Raw genomic sequence first — 19,424 nt, 5'->3', positions numbered from 1 at the left:
TGGGTCATTTAGTCCCTCAGCGCCGCGCTCCTCGCGCCACTGCCGCTTCTTTCCCGGGACGCCGCCGCGTCGGTCCGGCTGCACGTCCTGCGGCCTCGCCGCCGTAGCTGCCGCAGCAGCTCGGTCGTGCCTCGGGTAAGGAGCGGGGAGTGCCGGCTCCGTGGATCCCTCCGCACGCGGTGAGGTGCTGCGGTGGGGTGCCCGCCATTTTGGGTGCCTGCAGTCTGCGCGGAGCGGCGGCCGGTGAGTGGGGCTGTGGCTGTGGCGGCGGCGGCCGACCTCGGGGCGACGGGGCGCGCTCGGTGGCTGAGAAGGTGCCGGTAGTGAGGGGGATGCCTTGCCCCGAGTGCCCGCTGGCGGGGCTGAGGGCGGGCCCGGGGCCTGCCCCGCCCGCGCTGTGGGACGCTCCCTCGGGGCCACCTCGCTGGGGACGGCAGCGGGGAGGCAGAGGGATCTCCGCTCGGCTCCGTCAGGGTGCAGCTGCGCCGGTAAAGCTAACCCGGGGTCTCCTCCGCGCTTCTCTGAACCAGCCCTGGCCTTTGGGCGGCTACGCGGCGAGTCTCGGCAGCCGAGTAACGCGCCCGGGAACCGCCCTAACGACGGGCTGATTGCTCTGCCGGGACAGGTTGGTTTCGGTGTGGTCGCAGTAGCAGCCCGTCTGCAGGAAGGGATGGGAAGGCGAGGTGCAGGGAGGGAGGAGTTGGATCGGCCTTTCTGCGGCAGCGTGGCCGAGAGCCTCATGCGGGGGAGCGGGGGCAACAAAACTTCTTAGAGTGACAGCAGGATGGTTGCAAAAGAATGGCCGGTGAGCTGGCTGCTACTGAATGGCTGTATTTCGAACTATCTGTTAAAACAGGTTGTTAATCAGAATAGTTATTTAATAGGTGCTTTTACGAGACATTGCAACTCGTGCTGAGACTGTTTCTTGCAGCACTATAGAGTTATGTTAATGTTGTAGGAGTATGTTCCAGTTAGAGAAGGGCAAAACTTGCTCTTTATGGCATCAGAGTTATATCATACATATTTCTGTAGCAATGATTTTTGAGCTTAGTTGGTTCTGTGCATCATTGACATAACTATTGATGTGTGAATAAATAATTCACACATCAGCTAAATAAACTAGATATACTCTAGATAGTAATAAATCTTATGTAAGCCACTAGTTATACACAAAATGCTATCACTATCCAAAAGTCTGCTCCAGTGTGCCCTTCAGGTACAAGCCAAGGTCTTTCTATGTGATAGCTCTTAAGGAAGGATTTTTTGATGAACAGTTCTTGGCATAACCAAATGCTGTAATAAAGTGTCTTCTGGGTTAGTTTTCTGTAGGACTAATGAGTTGAACTGGGTCATGAGAGAGTGGAGAAGTGCCAGAGCACGTGTTCAGTAAGCAGGAAGAGTGTGGGGAATATCGAATGGCAACTTTTTCCTTCTGATGACAGGACGGTTCCAACCTTAGTTTGTACAGTCCTTGGCTTAATCATACAGCTGTTGTACAACTTGCGTATTAATAGGACAGAGGTTGGCTTGGTTCTTGCAGTTGATTTTAATGTTTCTTTAAAAATGTGGTTTTGTCAATGAATAACACAGAGAGGATTTGACTGTGTGATAGCTGTCGCAGATGGCATCTTGAGGCGTTGGTTTACTTCCCTTACCTTTCGAAGTAAGGGAATGAAAGCATTGCTTCTGGCAGCTATGCCGTTTATTGTGAAATCTGAAGGGTTTTCCCACTTGGGCTCCTTAGAAATCTGGGGCTGAATGGAACCTCAAAATACCATCTCAGTAAGCTCAGCTTACTGAACTGAGGCACAATCACATTTTCCTAGACCACTGCTGGTAGATATCGGTCTAACATTCTTAAAACTTTACTGTCCTGTGGTATTCACATCAGTGGCTAGCATCACTTGTCTAGCTCAAATAGACCCAGGCCTTTAACTTCTTGTTTTAGGGTACGCTTTCTAACCGTGTTGCTATTTATGGAGTAGTCACAGTTTTATATCATCTAACATCTGTTTCTGGGGTCGAGATTCAGTCTGTCAGAATGGGAATATCCAGGAGGTTTCTATTCCCTATTGGCCTTGGTTAGGTGCAGGGTTGTAAAGTGGGAAAGGGAATGATGAGTGCTGTAGGTCCAGTCATTTGTAAAGAACCGGATTCAGGAATAGCAGGCCTGTACCTGTTTGTTTGGAGAAATAGTTTTTTCTTTTTCTCCAAGTAAAACGGTGACTGGTGTCTTTCTGGCGCGACCAACAGCTCCTGGTTCCAACGACCTTCCCTTCTTCTCCCACAGAAAGTGTTTATCATGTTGGGCTCTGGGTTCAAGGCTGAGCGCTTGCGAGTCAACCTGCGCCTCGTCATCAATCGCCTCAAACTGCTGGAGAAAAAGAAGAGTGAGTATTTGAGGGGGCGGGTGTGACCCAGGATGCTTTTGGGGCTCAGGAGACTTGAGGAGAAGATTTTCCTGGAGTCAGGGTACTCTCATGGGCCGAGTATGGAGTAGCCTTTTGCTCTTCCTTGCTGGACCTCCCAGGCCTTGCAGTCTGCCCCTGTGTGAGAGTACCCAGAGGAGTAGGCTGGCCACAACGTGGCCTCTGTCCACCTTCCTGGCAGGTGTCGGACTGCAATTTATGGGGTGCGTGGGGTGGTAGCCGTGGGCCATGTGTGGAGGGACATACCGGTTTGCCCCGAGGGGCCTTCCCTGGGCCTGCTGTGCCCACAGCATAGTGGAACTTCCTGGGTGCTGTGGGAGGCTCTCCCCACCTGTGCTGTCCTGTGCTGCCCTGCCCCGCCCCGACACAGATAAGATCCATGGTTCTGATTGACTTTGCAGGGAAGTTGAAGATGTAGGAGTGTTTCTAGCAACTGAAAGCCCACTGTCCTTTCTCCGGTGAGTTAGTGTGCTAGGACCTAGACACAAGGGCTCCACCAAGCCACAGCTCAGTGTCTTGCACTGCAGAGGCTCAATGAAGGAGAGAGAAGCTCATGATGGCTTTGTGTGTGGTGGGGACTGTGGGTGGGTACGGAGGCAGCAGTCCCTGCCAGCACAGTGACTGGCCTTGGGGATATGTGCTGTAGCTGAGTTGGCCCAGAAGGCAAGGAAGGAGATTGCAGATTATCTGGCAGCTGGAAAAGATGAGCGTGCCAGGATTCGTGTGGAGCACATCATCCGTGAAGATTACCTTGTGGAGGCCATGGAGATCCTGGAGCTGTACTGCGATCTGCTGCTAGCCCGCTTTGGCTTGATTCAGTCCATGAAGTAAGCTCTGGCCTAGAGGGTATGCTGTGGGAGAGGGTCCAGGCCCCCTGGACTCAGGGAGGGGTACTGCTGGGGGCAGACCTGGGATACAGGAGGGCACCTGTTTGTCTCAGTGTCCTAGGGTCTCCAGAGACCTTTTCTTCCCCAGGCAGGGAAGACTCTGGAGCCCAGCATGGAGGATGGGGACTTTCAGGCTAAGCAGATTGAGGGCAGCAAAGACTAGGAGCTTGGTGTGGAGATAGGATTGTCTTCTGTTGTTCTTAGGGAGCTGGACTCTGGCCTGGCAGAAGCAGTATCTACGCTGATTTGGGCTGCACCACGACTCCAGTCGGAAGTGGCTGAGTTGAAGATTGTGAGTAGGGTTGTTTGAGGGGTGTTACACATGCAGGGTGGGGGTGATGCTGGTGGTAGCCTTTGTCCGGGACTCTGTGTCATTAAGTCAGGGGACATGTTTTTATGGGCTTTGCAGATGGAGACCCCAGTATAGGTGTCCAGGGCTGCTCAGCTGGGGTACTCAGTGGCAGAAATGAGGATGGCCTGGGCGGGGAGGCGGGCAGCTGTAGAGGCTACAGCACATGTGCAGTATGTGGTGGGGGAAAGCAAGGGTGTGCACGTTCCCAGAGTTTCTCTCCTGCTGCAGGTTGCTGACCAGCTGTGTGCCAAGTACAGCAAGGAGTATGGGAAGCTGTGCCGGACGAACCAGATTGGGACAGTCAATGACAGGGTAATGAACTGGTGGAACAGCTGCAGCCAGCTGGAGCTGACAGAACAGACATGCCTGCTGTGGCCAGTGGCTGATGCCTGTGGCTCACTGTGGAGTAGGGTGGGCCAGCTGTGCTGCTGGGTGCCTGCCCCCATGGGAGCATAGTGCTGGGGTCCCTGGCAGGTGCAGCCCTGCTGTGCTGGCTGTGGATGGAGAGGAGCAGAGCACCTGGAGCGCTGGCCTGTGGTTGCTAGCAGCCTCCTCTGCAGCAGTGCCATACTGGGAGAGGAAAGGCCTCCCCAAGGCTGCACTGTGCTTCCTGCAGCAGGCGGCCCTGGCTGGGTTAGAGCTTCGCTGTGCTGCGCTGTCCCAGTCCCGCTGAGTGTCTCTGCGCCCTTGTGTTCCAGCTGATGCACAAGCTGAGCGTGGAGGCACCACCCAAGATTCTGGTGGAGAGGTACCTCATCGAGATTGCCAAGAACTACAATGTGCCCTATGAGCCTGATTCGGTGGTGATGGTGAGTGAGGCACCGGCAAGTCTGGAGCTCCCTTCCACGTTCCAGTGGCTGAAATGTCCCGTTAGTGCTGTGCGGGCTTTCAGAGCACAGGGATGTGGCATTGCAGTGAACTCGGTGGTAATTGTGCTTTAGTATCTTCTAGATGGCCCCAGCATAGCATGAACCCTGCTCCTTCCTGCAGCCCTACAGCATGTGGCTGTAGTCATGCTGTAGTCTGGTTCCCTTTCTGATTCCCATTAATATCACTGTGTGGCTGCTGTCTGTTCTGTCCTTGTTGTGTTGTCCCATCTTGTCCAGTGGCAAAAGCTGCATCTAATGCTGTTCGGAGGGCTGTGATCAGAATAGAGATGTGTTGGTGAGCAGAATTCTTCCACCCTCTCCAGGCTGAAGCCCCTGCAGGCGGAGAGGCAGATCTGATTGATGTGGGATTCACAGATGATGTGAAGAAGGGTGGCCATGGAGGGGGAGGAGGTGGTGGATTTACAGCCCCGCTGCTTGGTCATGATGGAATAGTACCCATGCCAGTAATGATGCCTATGCCCATGCCAACACCAAATCCGCCCTTCTCCTATCCACCTCCAAAGGGACCGGTAAGTGCCTTTGCTTTGAGCATTCCCTTTTTCTGTGGAAGACTCCAGCTGTGGTGCTTAGCCCTGTGCCCGCTGATTGGGAAGTGTCTGGACCCGATAGCTTGATGTGTCAGAAGGCCATTGTGTTGCTGTGAGACTGCATGGGATGGAGATTGTTAGCAGTGCAGCTGAAGCTTCATGTTGCTTCTTGACTGTGGAGGTTCCTACCCCTGTTCTCCAGCCAGCCTTCTCTGCCTTCAGGGAACAGAGGAGTCCAGACTTAACTCCTGAGGCAGTCTTCTGACTGTCAGGCTTTTGACCAGGGGTTGGAGCTGCACTTTGAAGTTGGTAGGCTGGTAGTGTGCCAAGATTCAGTCAAGGAAATCAGGTGAGTTTTGTGGGGTGGGAACAGCACAGACAAATGCGGAAGTGCCCTGCCTTCAGACCTGCAAGGGGAGGGGACCAGGCCAACGGCTGTTGGAGATGATTTGTTGCGAGGGTGGAAGGTGGGAGCTGAAAAGAGCTCTGTTCTCCGAATTCAGTCATTTACAGGATGTCTGTATAGACTGGAGAGTGGCAGAACAGTGGGATGGCTTTGGAGTCTTAATGTGGTCCCAGCAATGCTGCAGTGTTTTTTGTGGAAAATCTGGGCCAAGTATCATCAGCAGGCTGAAGGCCCAGGCATAAATATGCTGAGGACTTGTGCCAGGTCTAGGACTTTGAGGCACTGTTGTGTTACAAGTAAGGGTAATACAAAGCCTCGAGTGAGCCAGAGACCTCCTTCCTGTGCTGTGATACTGCACTCGGGAGAAATGGCTCAGGTGTGCCTAAGGTGGGGTGTTACCCTTTTTGTCCTGGTACTTCTAATGCCTTGAAAGATGATGTGTTTAGTCATGCTGGTTCTTTAGAATAACCCACAGTCCTGTTAGCTGGGTCTGGTTGCTCCAGGTGACTATATCTGACTTAATACTTGAGAATCTTTTCCTAGTAAGTATAAACTGTATCAGGTTGGATACTTGCTTGCATTTATCTTAGAGTACTACTTTCTCTGACTCCCGTAGCAGCTGTAGGTGTATTGTGTTCCATGGTTGCTCTCCCAGGTGAGTAGTCCAGTGTATGACTGTAATCTCTCTGTACAGGAGAACTTCAGTGGCCTACCAGTGGGGACCTACCAGCCTTTCACCAACATCCATCCACCTCCAATTCCGGCAACCCCACCAACATATGAGTCTGTAAGTGCCTGAGCTGAATCACCATTGTAGGCAGCAGAGGGACCTTCAAAAAGAGTGCAGTGGTAGCCACGGAAAAGGCAAATGTTTGTGAAGCACATTGCTGTCAACCTTTGGAGCTTTTGGGGTGGTGCTTGGCATTGCTTATGGGTGTGGTGAATCACTGAGTGCATGTGATGGGAGAATGACTTTTGAGGAGAAGTTCCTCGTTCAGCCCTGAGTTTTGGCTGCAAAGGAAAGCCAAGATCTATTTTACTGCACTGTTAAAATGACGATAAACAGTTAATAAGTAGAGTCCACAAATTCTGGTTTTTTGCAATGTGAAGGGTTTATCACCTTCAGTCTGTTTAATTATGGCTTTTGAACTAGTTCATAGTTAGCCTGGATGAAAATTTTGGCTGACCCAGACGATGTATGTTTAAACACTCTTCCTTTCCCAGACTTCTCTCCGTCCCTGGGGATAACGAAGGATAGGCTGGCATCTTCTCTTTCTATGCTTGTCTATGTTTTTGTTGCTGCAGTTCATGATCATGCCTCTCATTTTGCTTTCAGTGACGTGCTGCTTGTTTTTGCAGTACCCTGAGTAGGGATGAGCGTAGCCACGCACCAGTGTGTGCTAACACCTTGTACTAACCGCACAGCAGCCTTTGAGTCCAGGAGATGCTGGCACAGATGCAGCAGTTGTTAGCTGGGTAGAGATAGATGGCACTGACCGCAGCCCGCGGAATGAGGAGTTACACCAGCACAACTGACCATGCCGTGGGCCTTTGTCCCAACTGGACCAAGACCTGGGATGGGGTCATTTTGTACCTTGCCGCTGGTTACAAGGACCTGTCTATTGTTTATGAAAGAAAGGGAGCAGTAGCCCTGATTAGGTGGGTGAAGAGGGCAGTCTTCTCCCACTTATGTCCTTGATAAATATTTTAGACCTGCTAGTGGATATGCCCTGTTTATCCAGTTCCAGAATATGTCCAGTGAAGCTGCTTTGATTGACAGGGTGGGAGAGGAAAGTCAAAGCCCTGCCTCCTTTTCCTGGGAAGAGAGGCAGATTCTTCTGAGTGTGCTGGCAGCCAGGCTGTCTGCCTTCTTCGGGAGGGGGGGTATGCATTGCTCTGCATGGGTGTGGCTGCTGTTGCCCGTGAGCAGTGCCTGCACACCTATGTGATCCTGTGCCTGGTAGGAGAGAGAGCTGTAGTAACTGAGAGTCTCTTCCAGATTGATGAGCCTAATGCCGACAAGGATGCTTCTGCGCCAGTGGCTGGTGAGTATGTCAAGAGATATGGGAAACCTAGGGTGGTTAGGGGCTGTGGTTAGCTTGGGATCCCAGTGTCCCTGGGAGGAACCTTTCCATGTAGGGAACACTGTGTAGAACTTGACGCATCTTGAGAGCAGAATTTGAGTTTGGAGAAGACTCTGACAGAAATGGAGAGTATCCTCTTAAAACAGGGAGGATCCAGACTTCCACTGGGAAACTCAAGAACTGGAGTTTGACTTCAGAGTCGGTACTGGGTCTCCAGCTGAAGCTGTCTCATCAGACCAAGTATAGAGCGTTGCAGGCTAAAATGAGAAAGCAACAGCTCTAAGTGATAATATATTTTTACATGGTGTAAATAATGTTCTGCAGCAACAGAATGAGAGAAGTAAGCACTAAGAGGGTAGACAGGTTTGTATTAATGTTGGTGTGGAGGTTGCGTAGAGCAGAGCAGGACTAGTAGAGATAGCTGTTATCTCTTGGTCCGTCTGTGTAAAGGCTTATGAGATGCTTCATGCATTGTAATTGGATCATAACAAAATTCTCCTGTCTTGTACAGTGTGATTTTGCTCTGCGTGTTTTGAAAGCACTTGTTATCTCTAGCACTTGATAAGGGCGGAGAGGGGTTTTAGAGTAAGTAGACGGTTGCCAGCTCCGGCAAGGATTTCTGACTATCGAATGGAGTCCTCTGGGGAGTGCTGGTGATGTGCGCTGAAGAAGAGGCCTATGGGTGCCCTGGCTCTGGCTGTATGCTTCAGTCTGACAGCTGGGTGACAGCACGTGATACCTGCATGTGTCTTTAGGAGGTGTTGGAATGGAGAGAACTGGGACTTTGAATCCCCACGATGCAATCCAGCCAGTATAGGCATGTGGGAGCTCCAGCCCACCTGCAGCTGGCCGTGGGCAGTGGAGGTGGATCTCCTGCTGTCTGGTGCGGCCACAGGATAGGGTCACCAGTCTAGATCTGCCATGGCTGCAGCCCCTTGCAGCCATGTAAACCTGAAACCTTGTGGTTTTCCCCATTGAGTCTACTTGCAGTTGGAGGTGCGTGACCACCGGTCCTGTTCAGAAAAATACCCTGGTATTGCCTTTTTGGTAGAGCAACCTTCCTTTGGTGTGGCTCTGGCCTGGTGAGAGTGTGGTGATGGTGAGGTGAAATGATTTTTCTCTTACTCTAAATAGGGCCCGGGCCCAAGTCGGAAGCTTCTCCTAAACCAAGAGCTGGAGCTTCTAATACCTTTGATAACTTTGTGCTGCCTGAATTACCATCCGTGCCAGATACGCTGCCAACAGCATCTGCCGGCGCCAACTCTTCTGCCTCTGAAGACATTGACTTTGATGATCTTTCTCGGAGATTTGAGGAGCTAAAGAAGAAAACATAAAACTGACTGGGCTGTAACTCCAGTGTGAGGGGGCAGGAGCTGTGACAGCTTCTCTCTGAGCCAGACTCCCCTTGAAATGGTTTCCTGTATTAACCTCAAATGAACACGCTCTTCTTTTTGAGCTCTCTTCCTGCTGTACGTAAACCAAATGCTGCCGCTTTCCCAATCTTTGTTGCTCCAGGAAGTGAACTGTGGGGAATCTTGTGAGACTGGAGCAGGGAACAGCCCCCGTCAGTCTGGGTAGCTATGCAGGGAAGCCGTGCATGACACTCCGGGTGCCGTTCCTGGCTGCCTCCGCGGTGGCTCTGCGCTCCCTCCCACAGAGAAGGGAGGTGAAGGCTGAAACGTGACCGGCCTTTCTCCTCTCCATGGTGGTCCCAAGGGCAGTGTTGTCCACCAGCTGCCCCTCTCTGCTCGATGGCCTGTATGGTAAGGGTGATTAGGTCCCTTCAGTAAGACTTCTGACTAATTGGGGTGGAGGCAGGGATACGGTCAGGAGGAGATGCGGCCTTGCCCTTCAGGCTGTGCAGCGTGCTGGCACTTTCCACCGTCTCCCTGGCTCCAGCTGTCTCTGGTTGCAGCGTGCCTGACGTCCTCTTCTGCTCCCGCTGGAGTCGGGGAGCCCTCCGTGGCCTCGGCTGCGTTCTCGGGAGGGGTTGGGGGGGTCCGTTCCCCGTTCGCGGGAGGGCAGCGCTGTACGCTTTCCCCTTCAGCGGCGTGCTCTGCTGGGAGCCGAGCTGGCCGGGCAGCGGCTGGCAGCGCCGTGTGCCGGCTGCCCTGGGCCGAACGGGCCTCTCTCGCTGGGCACCGAATGCGTACGGAGAGCTGAGGTCGGGGGGGGGGGGCTCTGACGGCGGTAACGGCGTTTCCCCAGGCAGGGGCACGGGAGGTCCGCGCCGGCCGAGCGCCAGCCGGTGCCGCGCCTGTGGGCGGGCTGGGCGGCCGGAGGCGGGGCTGGGCGCTGCGTCCCGTGCCTGCGCCTGCGCGCAGCTCTTCCGCGGGACTTTTCCTTGGAGTTGGTGGCGGGTTTGTGCCGTGTGGGTTGGTTCCTAATAAAGTCCCGCCCGGCGAGCGGCGGTGCCCGCGGGTGCCTTTATTCGAGGGTTGCGCAGCGACGGGACCCTGCCTGCCGGGGGGGCTGGGGGGGGGCTTGAGGGGAGGGTGGCCCCGTGCCGGGGGGGGCTTGAGGGGGGGTGGCCCCGTGCCGGGGGGGCTTGAGGGGGTGGCCCCGTGCCGGGGGGTCGGGGTCGGGGGGTGGCCCCGTGCCGGGCGGGGGGGGGGGGATTCGGGGGGGGCCGTGCCCCCCGGGGCTGACTCGCTGCCAGGGTCCCTGTCGGGGCCACGCTCGTGGGCGGGGTCAGGGCGGTCTCGTTCCAGGCCCCGCCCCCGCCGTGCGTCCCGCGGTCCGGCCGCGCGCCCCGAGTCCTGCGGCGCCTCTATTGGCTGGGAGGGCCCGGCCTCCGCCAATCACCGGGGCGGGCTCCCGGAAGTGCCTCTCCGCGTGTCGGGCCGAGCCCATGGCGGCGCCGCTGCGCGTGAGCGGCCGGCGGGCCCCGGGGCGGCGGGGGGAGCGGGGCTGGGGCGGGCCGGGCCGGGCCCGCGGGGTCCCGAGGAGGGGCGGGCTTGGCCGGGGGCGGCTGGGGCTGGAGCGGGCGGGGACGGGGTGCCGGTGCCCGGATGGGATGCGGGCGGGGTGCCGGGGTGCGGTGCGGGAGGGGCGGGGTGTGGGCGAGGCGGGATGGGGTGCCGGTGCCAGGGCGGGGTGCGGGCGGAATGGGGTGCCGGGGCGGGATGGGGTGCCGGTGCCCTTGCGGGGTGCCGATGCCGGTGCGCTGCTGACCCCCTCGCGCAGGGGCGGCTGCGGGCGCTGGCGGCGGCGCTGGGCGGCTGCGGGCTGCTGCTGGGCTCGGCGCTGGCGGCGGGCGACGAGCGGCTCTACGCGGCGGCGGTGATGCCCGCGCTCCGCGCGCTCCCCCCCGAGGCCGCCCACGGCCTGGCCCTGCGCGCCGCCGCCTTCGGGCTGCTGCCATCCGCCCGTCCCGACGGCCCCGCGCTGGTGCGGCTCCGCGGCGGGGGGGCCGGGGCGGGGGGATGCCGGGGGCGGGGGACGGGACGGGACCGCGGGGCCCGGGGCGAGCCCGGGCCCGTCGCGGTCCGTGGGGGGGGCGATGGGCTCCGCCAGCCAGCGGAGCTGCCCGGCAGGGCTCCTGGGGCCGCCCGGGGCGCAGGAGATGGCCCCGGCAGGAGCCGTGGGCCCTCCGGGGCCGGCGCCCGATGGGGACGCCCTGCGGGGCAGAGGGAATGGAGGGGAGGGGGCCGGGGCTGCTCCTGCGGGGGCTGGAGCGAGGCCCCGGCTGCGGCTCCTGGTGTCGGGGGGCTCCGGCCCTCCTGGCCCCCGGCTGCCAGCGTGTGACCCAGCCCCTGCCCCGCAGGAGGTGCGAGTCCTCGGGCAGCGGTTCTGCAACCCGGTGGGCCTGGCGGCTGGCTTCGACAAGCAGGGCGAGGCTGTGGACGGGCTGTACAAGATGGGTTTCGGCTTTGTGGAAGTAGGGACTGTAACGCCCGAGCCCCAGGAGGGGAACCCCAGACCCAGGGTCTTCCGGCTGGTGGAGGACGAGGCGGTCATTAACAGGTGGGATCTGAGGGCGGCTGCCCTGCCGTGTCCCACAGACCGCCCGCCCAGAGGGACGGCGCTTATTTGGGTGGTCCCGGCTCTGTGGATGTGCTGAGCAGAGCTGCAGAGAGCATCTGTCTCCCTCGAGTTTCTCCTGTGTCCTGTTCAGGGCTTGTGGACGCCAGCCTGGCCCTGAACCTTGTCTGTTCCGGTGCAGATATGGATTCAACAGCCATGGCCACCTTGCAGTGGAGCGCAGGCTGCGGGCCCGCCAGGAGACCCAGCTCAGGCTCACTGGTGGTGAGACAAGCTTATAAGCCTTTGCTCTTGGGGTCTGCAGGGTGGGTTTGGGGGTCTCCCAGGTAGCTGTAGGCCAGGAATGGTGTGTAACGCCAGTGTCCAGGCACGGGAGGTAGCGGGGGTGACTCCAGCGGGGATGCCCCTTGGAGTCAGCCTGGGCAAGAACAAGAGCTCTTACCGATGCTGCAGCCGACTGCGTGGCTGGGGTCTGGACGCTGGGCCCTTTGGTGACTACCAGGGCCGCCCAGAGCGAGGCGCGTTCGGACAGCAGGAACGCTCTTAGGGCTGTAGCCTCTCTCCCTTGTGACTGTGACCAGGCGCCTTTCTCCTGCCACTTTCTCTGCAGCAGAGGCTTCGCTCGCTGCTTTGGGCAGGACGTGTCTGCTGAGACGAGCCCAAGCCCGTAGGGCCCGAGCTGGGCAGTTTCCGAGGGCAGGCTCCACTGGGTGGCCAGGCTGGAGGCTGCGGTGCTGGGAGGTGCTGACCGGGGTGGCGATGCTGCTGTGGCTGCAGGACAGCCCCAGGGTCACCCCCGTGAAACATGTGGGCTGCATACCCCTGTCTTGATTTTAGCTGGTCCTGGGGCCTCCCGTGCCAGGCGCTCCGGCCCCTTGGGTGGCGGTTGGTCCTGCCGCCCTGGTTCAGCCGTGTCTGTGTTCCAGCGGGGATGCCCCTTGGAGTCAACCTGGGCAAGAACAAGAGCTCTACCGATGCTGCAGCTGACTACGTGGCTGGGGTCCGGACGCTGGGCCCTTTGGCTGACTACCTGGTTGTGAACGTGTCCAGCCCCAACACCCCAGGGCTGCGGGACCTGCAGGGCAAGGCCGAGCTGCGGGACCTGCTGACCAAGGTGGGTGACCCTCACAGCCAGCCCGGACCACAGCTGCAGCACTGGGTGCATCCCTCCCCCTGGCAGCGCCTGCTCCGCTCCAGCCAGTGGGTTTGCCCCAGCGCAGGGAGGAGCGTGGTGGCTCCCCGGAGCGGTGTGCAGAGCCACCGGGATGGCCCCTGATCAGCTGCTGGCGCGGGGTTCACCGGGGCGCTGTACTTCAGCAAAGGGCGTGTGAGCAGTGAGGCATTGCCCTCTGCTCTGCTCCTGCGAGGGGGCAGCGAGCCACCCGCCCCACGGCATCGGGAGTCGCAGCGGTCCTGTGCGGGTCGTGTGCCCCAGGCCCCGTGCCGTAGGGCGCCCGTCTCGTCGGCGGCGCCATGTCGGGAGAGCGGGGCCCGTCCCCGCGCTGCCCGTGCCCGTGGGTGCACGCGTCTCCCCGGTCGGGGGCAAGAAGCGTTCCCCCACCGCGCGCTGCTCTGTGCCCCCGCACGTCCCCCTGCAGGTGCTGGCGGAGAGGGACGTGCTGCCCTGCGAGCGCAAGCCAGCCGTGCTGGTGAAGATTGCCCCTGACCTCACCGCGCAGGACAAGCAGGACATCGCTAGCATCGTCTGCGAGGTGAGGAGGTGGGAAGGGGAGGCCGGTGAGGCGCTGGGCTGGTGAGCCTCCTGCCTCGCCTCGCGCAGCACGGGAGCAGGACCGTGGTGCTCCCAGCAAGTCACCTCTCTGAAGGGACAGGCGGACCTGCAGCTCTCTGGCTGCTGTAGGGACGGTGCCCTGGGTAGCTTTGAGTCCGCGAGGGCCTGCGTGCGTCACCCGGTCCTCGGGGATGGTCCAGGCAGTGAGGGGCAGCTGCTTTGTCCCCGGGCGTGTTGCTGGGGCACTTGCCGGGGAGTCCTGGCCTGGCAGCCTGGGGATGAGAGCGGGGGGGGCTGCTCGTGGCAGCTGTGTCCTCACGCTGCTGCCCCCCTCAGCTAGGTGTGGACGGGCTGATTGTCAGTAACACCACCGTGAGCCGCCCCAGCAGCCTCCGGAGCAGGCAGCGCACAGAGCCTGGGGGCCTCAGCGGGAAGCCCCTGCGGGAGCTCTCCACGCAGACCATCAGGGAGATGTACTCCCTCACCCGAGGTAAGGGCAGAGCAGGGCTTGGGGGCGTGCGCTGGCGTCGCCCGTGCTGTCCTGACCCCGCACCTGCCCGCAGGCCGGGTGCCCATCATCGGGGTGGGGGGAGTGAGCAGCGGGCGTGATGCCCTGGAGAAGATCCGCGCGGGAGCCTCGCTTGTGCAGATGTACACGGCGCTCGTGTACCACGGGCCGCCGGTGGTGGGGGCAGTGAAGCGGGAATTGGAGGAGCTGCTGAGGTGAGTGAGGGGCCCGGCACCTCCCCAGGGAGCCCCTGGGCCCAGGGTGGCTCTGGGCAGCCGCGTGCCGGTGCGCCAACAGCGGTACCGCGGGGCCGAGCCGCGGTGCCGGACTGGCTTGGCCGTCACACGCTGTCCCTGGTTAGGGAGCAGGGGTTCAAGAACGTCATGGAGGCGGTTGGAGCCGACCACCGGTGCTGACACGCTGCAGAATCAAGGTCTAGCCGGGAGGAGCCGTGGCCGAGCAGGGACAGGTCTGACGCTTCCAGTGCTGGGCAGGCTGGGACCGAGCCGAGGTCCTGGTCCCAGCGCCCGAGAAGGGTCAGTGACAGGTGAAGCTGGGGCTGCGCTGGTGGGGACCAGGGGAGGGGGCCTCCGTGCCGGTGCTGCTCTCCAGGGCCATATTTTGGCTTTCCCGTGGTTTGGGCTCTCCAGCAGAAACCAGTGCTGGGTAAGGCTCTGCTGGGCAGTGAGGAAGGCCGCTGAGGGGGCAGCCCTGCGGACTGTAGGCAGTCCTGTGTCCTGCCTCCTGCTGCAGCGCTTCCCTGTGGAGGGCACACCTTCCCTGGTGATACTGCCCAGAGCCGTGGGCCAAGCAGTGTATTGGGTGTCCCTCCTGCCAGGGACCCCGCAGCCCGTGCTGCCCGCTCTGGCTGGCGCTTGTTGCTGCTGCACCGCCGCCTCTGCCAGAGGGTCTGCCCTCCCTGCCCTCCTCCCCTCTCCGCACGCAGTCCTGTAACAAACCGGCAGGCCCTGGGTCCTGCCCGAGTGTCAATAAACGTTTGGCTCACCTGGTCCTGTGTGCTGCTCTGGGGACACCCCTTGGGTCAGAGGGACGCAGCCCGGCTCTCCTCAGCCGAGCAGGGTCAGCTCTCTTTGTGGTGTTCACGGTCAGTGCCTCTTTTCCTGGTGGTAGAAGCCACAGGGTAGCCAGGCTCTGGGACAAATCCACGCAAAGCTCACCAGGGCTTCCCTCGCAGACACCTCTGCCTGAGGCTGGGCCCTTGGGAGGTGCTGGGCGCTGTTTCTTCCCTTTGCTGCCAGTATGTAGGTGTTTGGAGACAGCTGCGGTTATGGCCTGTCACTTGTTGTGGAAAAGCCCTGTTTGTTCATGCTCCTGGAGGCTGTTGGTTTTGTCTTCGGGGCCTCCGGCGTTGACTGCTGCTTTACCCTGGACTCCCTGCAGTCGTCTCAGGTCTTTCTTGAGCAACACAGCTTGACCTGGACACAGTGTTCCCTCTGCAGCCTGTCGCAATCCACCCTGCAGAGCAGGATTGCATCACAGCACTTCACCAAACCTGTTTACAGGAGGAGCAGGACTGCTGGTCCTGCTGTCAGTGCCCTTGGTTCACGTCAGGGCACTGACAGCAGTGTCACCTGCCTGCTCTCCTGCTTCCGCAGCCCTTTGCACCGGCCTCTGCCTTTCCTAGAGTCTCTGCTTCGGGCAGGTGGTGCTTATTGCTGCTCCGACAGGGATGTGACCTGGTCCATTGGCCAAGGTTTTGACGTGCTTTCTCTGGAGAGGGCCTGGGAGGTGCTTGCTCTCCCAGTCTGAAGATGGCCGTCGTGCCTGTGGGAGCGTCAGCTTGAGCTTCACCTTGTCCCAAGGCACTCTGGTCTGTGCTCTGCAGCTGATTCGTGACTGTGGCTTGGAGGCATTCAGTGCCTTGCAGTGCCACGGCAGTCACTGGCAACGCTGGCCTCGAGCACGGCCCTGCCCTGCGTAGCCTGGTGCGTGGGCTGCGATCCGTGCCCCACGCACGGGCAGGCTGGGACGGCTCCCCCGCCTCCTGCGGGCAGTCCCTTTGCCCGAGCTAACCTTCAGGCTGCTGAGCGGGCACCAAGGCACAGTCGCGAGTTGCTTTTTCCCCCCTGCCAGGGCACGGCAGTCTCCTGCGGAGGGACGAGCCTGCTGCAGTGGGACAGTGCTATCTGAGCCTGCTATCATCAGATGCCGCAGCACCTTTTGAAGTGGTGGTGTGGCTCGTGGAACGGAGCTGCCAGGCCCTGGTGTGTCCTGTGCTGCACTCTGGCCTTCTGTGTTTCAAGCATGGTTGCACGAGTATGACTGGTGCTGGGCCAGAGATCTCAAGCCCTGCGTTATTTAGAGGGACAGGTGCCCCACGAGATGGGAAGAAGCTCATGCAGGATGGGAAAGCCCTCTTCTGGAGTGTCTGGCACTGGGCGCAGATGTCCCTCCTGAGCCTGAAGGAGTGGAGCGTCCCAGGGGCAGGAAGGGCACCGGTGAGACCCCCGGCAGGCCAGGCTTCAATGGCTCAGGGCTGGGGCTGGCCCCACACGCTCCAGGCTGTTTTGGGGTGGCCTCGCTGCGACAGCAACGCGCTGGGATAGGTAAGAGGGTGGGTGCCTGTCCCCTCCTCTCCGTGCTGCCCCTCGGTTGTGCTCCTGCTGGAAGCAGACTCCGCTCATCGGAGCAGGCTGATGCGCTCTGCCCCACGCCCTTGCTGCTGGCCACATCCAGCTGGGCACTGGCCAGCGATTGCTGCTGCGAGTTCCCGTAAGGCTGCCCTTGCCTGCGCTGACAAACAACCTGCACCCGCGGGGCCAGGGGCTGCCAGGACGTGGGGCTGGAGCCTGCTGCGCGGGAAGGGGTGGGTGCTTGTGGGAAGAGGTCGGCTTGGCCGTCGTCCCTTGGAGCCTGCAGCGAGCTGGCGTGGGACGTGCCGCACCCCTCGGCCAGCCGGGCTGGTGCTGCCCGGGGCGCTGGCGGGGCCGAGCCCCACTGCGCCCCAGCTTTGCGGGGCGGCTGGCAGGGTGCGCCCCGGCTGTGGGCAGAGCCGGGCGCAGGACGGGATGGCGCGCGGCTCCTGTGCCCCGGCTTCACCTGCCGGCACTGGGGCGGCTGCTGGGAGTCCCCACAGGGCCTGTTCTAGGTGGTGGCACAGGGCAGTTTTGCCGGGTGCAGGGGCTGGCTCTGCTTTCTGTGAACCTCGGCTGGTGTCAGGGCACCAGGGCACCAGCGTCTGCGGCCAAATCCCTCCCCGCATATTTGTAGCTGCAAAATCCCGGAAACTCTTGGCACGCTGGCTTCCCGTGGGGGCTTGGCGGGCTTCCCGGGAGCCTCTGCCAGGCCGGCCGTGAGCCAGGTAGGGCTTTTTGTGCTCCTGCTGGGAAAGGCGTTGGCTGCGTACAGCAGGGTCAGGAGGTCTGGAGCACACGGGGCTGCACCAGGGCGAGGGAGGTGGCAATAAAAGGGATGAGGAGGGAGCCCTGAACAGCGTCGACCTGCAGAAGGAGGCTGCTGTGAGGAGAGGGAGCTATGAGCATGGGGTGAGCGACGTTGATGTGTCCCTGCACGTGCTCGGCGCTGCGTCTGTCCCGCTTGCCTGGCTGAGGACCTGGCCCTGCTGTGGCAGGACCCATGCCGGGCCTGGAAGCGCTCCGGGTCCCAACGCTGCAGCCTCGTCCTCCGCAGCAGCAGGGGCCAGGTCTGGCCCAGGCGACTTCTCCAGGCTGTGTCCGAGGGGCAGCCCCAGGGGTGCGGGGTCGGCCCTCTGCCCTCCCGGGAGGGAGCCCTCGGCACAGGGCATGAGCCTGGCCAGGGCGTTGGTCTGTGGAGCCCACGGACGGGGAGCGGGGGCGTAGGAGGGCTCTGCTGAGTGTGCCCGCTCTTCCCTGCAGACCTGCAGTGCTGCTGATTGCTGGCCTGGCCTGGACCGTGCTGGAGACGGCAGCTGCCACCGGTACCTTCCGGGGTGAAGGGTGGGAGCACTGGGGTTCGGAGGAAGCCAGGGGCAGCTTGGCAGGGAGCAGGCGTGGGGCAGGGAAGACAGGGCTGGGGAGGGGCCCACCAGAGGAGGGGGCGATGTCCTGGGCTGCGTCCCCTGGGCCAGCTGAGCATCCTCTGCCTGCAGAGTGGAGCTGTGCAAAGCCTGCGGAGATTGAACACGGCTACGTGGAGCACCTGATCAAGTACCGCTGCGACCCGTACTACCAGCTGCGCGGCTCTGGTGATGGTGAGGCACGCGGCATGGGCACAGCACCCAGGGATGGGGCTTGTCCCCAGCTCCAGGGGATCCATGGGGCTGCCCCAATGACAGATGATGTAGCCGCCCCCCCCCCCCCCGCCTTCCTGGGGGGTACAAGTAGCTACCCCCGCTCCCCCAAGCCCCGGGGAGGCACAAGTAACTCTGCGCCTCGCTGGCCGCAGGGCCCTTCGCCTGCCCTGCAGGGCAGGGGTGCTGACTCTGGTTTCCCCCCAAAGGCACGTACAGGTGTGACGAGGATCACGTGTGGGTGAGCGCTGAAGCTGGCAAGGAGGTGCCCGTCTGCGAGCCAGGTGAGAGCAGAGCAGCAGGGGCTGGGGCTGTGAGGGGTGGGGGCGGCTGTGAGCGCTCTGTCTGGGCAGCCCAGGGGCCGCTCGCAGCCCCCAGCTTCGGTGCCGCTCCCTGGGGCTGCTGTGGGCCAGGAGGCATCCGGCACCTGCCAGCCTCAGAGGGCTCACTGGGGCCCTGCTCTGCCCTGTGCAGTGTGCGGGAAGCCGAAGAACCCCCCCAAGCAGATGCAGCGCATCATCGGGGGCCTGCTGGCCAGGAAGGGCAGCTTCCCTTGGCAGGCCCGGCTGGTGACCCGCCACAACCTCATCGCGGGGGCCACGCTCATTGATGACCAGTGGCTGCTGACCACGGGCAGGAACGTCTACCTGAACCACAGTGAGAACGCCAAGCCGGAGGAGATCGCCCCTACGCTGCAGCTCTTCCTGGGCAGCAAGGAGCAGCCCGCCTTGGGCATCGAGCGCGTGGTGCTGCACCCTGGCTACCCGCAGTCTGTGGATCTGGCCCTGCTGAAGCTCAAGCGGAAGGTGCTCCTCGGAGAGGAGGTGATGCCCATCTGCCTGCCCCAGAAGGACTACGTGCGCCCGGGGCGGGTGGGTTACGTCTCAGGCTGGGGCCGCGGTGCCACCTTTGCCTTTCCCGACATGATGAAGTACGTGATGCTGCCGGTGGCCGAGGGCGAGAGCTGCAGGCAGTACTACGGGGCACGGAATGCGACCTACTGGGTCCAGCCTATCCTCAGCAATGACACCTTTTGTGTGGGCATGAGCGAGCTGCGGGAAGATACGTGCTATGGGGATGCCGGCGGCGCCTTCGCCGTGCAGGACCCCGATGACGACACCTGGTACGCGGCCGGCATCCTCAGCTACGACAAGACCTGCACGGCCTCCAAGTATGGCGTCTACGTGGACGTGCAGCGGGTCCTGGCCTGGATCAAGGAGACGGTGGCGGCCGGCTGAGGCAGGGCCGTGTGTGAATAAAACTGCCCCACACCCAGCTGCAGGCTCTGTCTGTCTGTCCGCCCGTCTGTGCGCAGCACGGGGGGGCCGCGCACGTGTGTGTCCATGCGGGGGGTGAGCGTGTGCATGCGCCTGCCCTCGGTGGGGTGGGGCCCG

At 60.8% G+C, this 19,424-nt stretch overlaps 2 protein-coding genes across 6 annotated transcripts; both read left to right on the top strand.

Moving 5' to 3' along the window:
• Window positions 1-102: 102 nt before the first annotated feature.
• On the top strand, window positions 103-9,036 carry IST1 (IST1 factor associated with ESCRT-III). The gene is made up of 10 exons (XM_072871812.1): window positions 103-243; window positions 2,291-2,390; window positions 3,076-3,256; window positions 3,521-3,608; window positions 3,897-3,980; window positions 4,367-4,477; window positions 4,861-5,067; window positions 6,186-6,278; window positions 7,491-7,536; window positions 8,710-9,036. Exons 2-10 carry the CDS (start codon window positions 2,303-2,305, stop codon window positions 8,907-8,909), a joined length of 1,098 nt encoding a protein of 365 aa, XP_072727913.1. The 5' UTR covers window positions 103-243; window positions 2,291-2,302; the 3' UTR covers window positions 8,910-9,036.
• A 1,294-nt stretch (window positions 9,037-10,330) lies between these two features.
• DHODH (dihydroorotate dehydrogenase (quinone)) lies at window positions 10,331-19,296 on the top strand. 5 transcript variants are annotated; one of them, XM_072873043.1, is made up of 13 exons: window positions 10,389-10,444; window positions 10,762-10,965; window positions 11,342-11,541; window positions 11,741-11,823; window positions 12,486-12,673; window positions 13,158-13,271; window positions 13,628-13,781; window positions 13,855-14,014; window positions 14,168-14,335; window positions 17,657-17,718; window positions 17,890-17,991; window positions 18,240-18,314; window positions 18,505-19,296. In XM_072873043.1, the coding sequence occupies exons 1-13, from the start codon at window positions 10,427-10,429 to the stop codon at window positions 19,266-19,268; spliced, it is 2,292 nt and encodes a 763-aa protein (XP_072729144.1). In that variant the 5' UTR covers window positions 10,389-10,426; the 3' UTR covers window positions 19,269-19,296. The 5 variants fall into 5 exon arrangements, 4 of the variants coding, with proteins under 4 accessions (XP_072729146.1, XP_072729144.1, XP_072729145.1 ...); XM_072873045.1 differs by lacking the exon at window positions 10,762-10,965 and having other exon boundaries at window positions 10,331-10,444; XM_072873044.1 differs by lacking the exon at window positions 13,855-14,014 and having other exon boundaries at window positions 14,161-14,335.
• The last annotated feature ends 128 nt before the right edge of the window (window positions 19,297-19,424 follow it).

The sequence above is a fragment of the Ciconia boyciana genome, chromosome 9 (genome assembly GCF_034638445.1).
Source record: "Ciconia boyciana chromosome 9, ASM3463844v1, whole genome shotgun sequence".
Classification (NCBI taxonomy): Eukaryota; Metazoa; Chordata; class Aves; order Ciconiiformes; family Ciconiidae; genus Ciconia; species Ciconia boyciana.
Note: the sequence above shows the minus strand (reverse complement) of the source record. Positions and strands in the feature narration are given on the sequence as shown.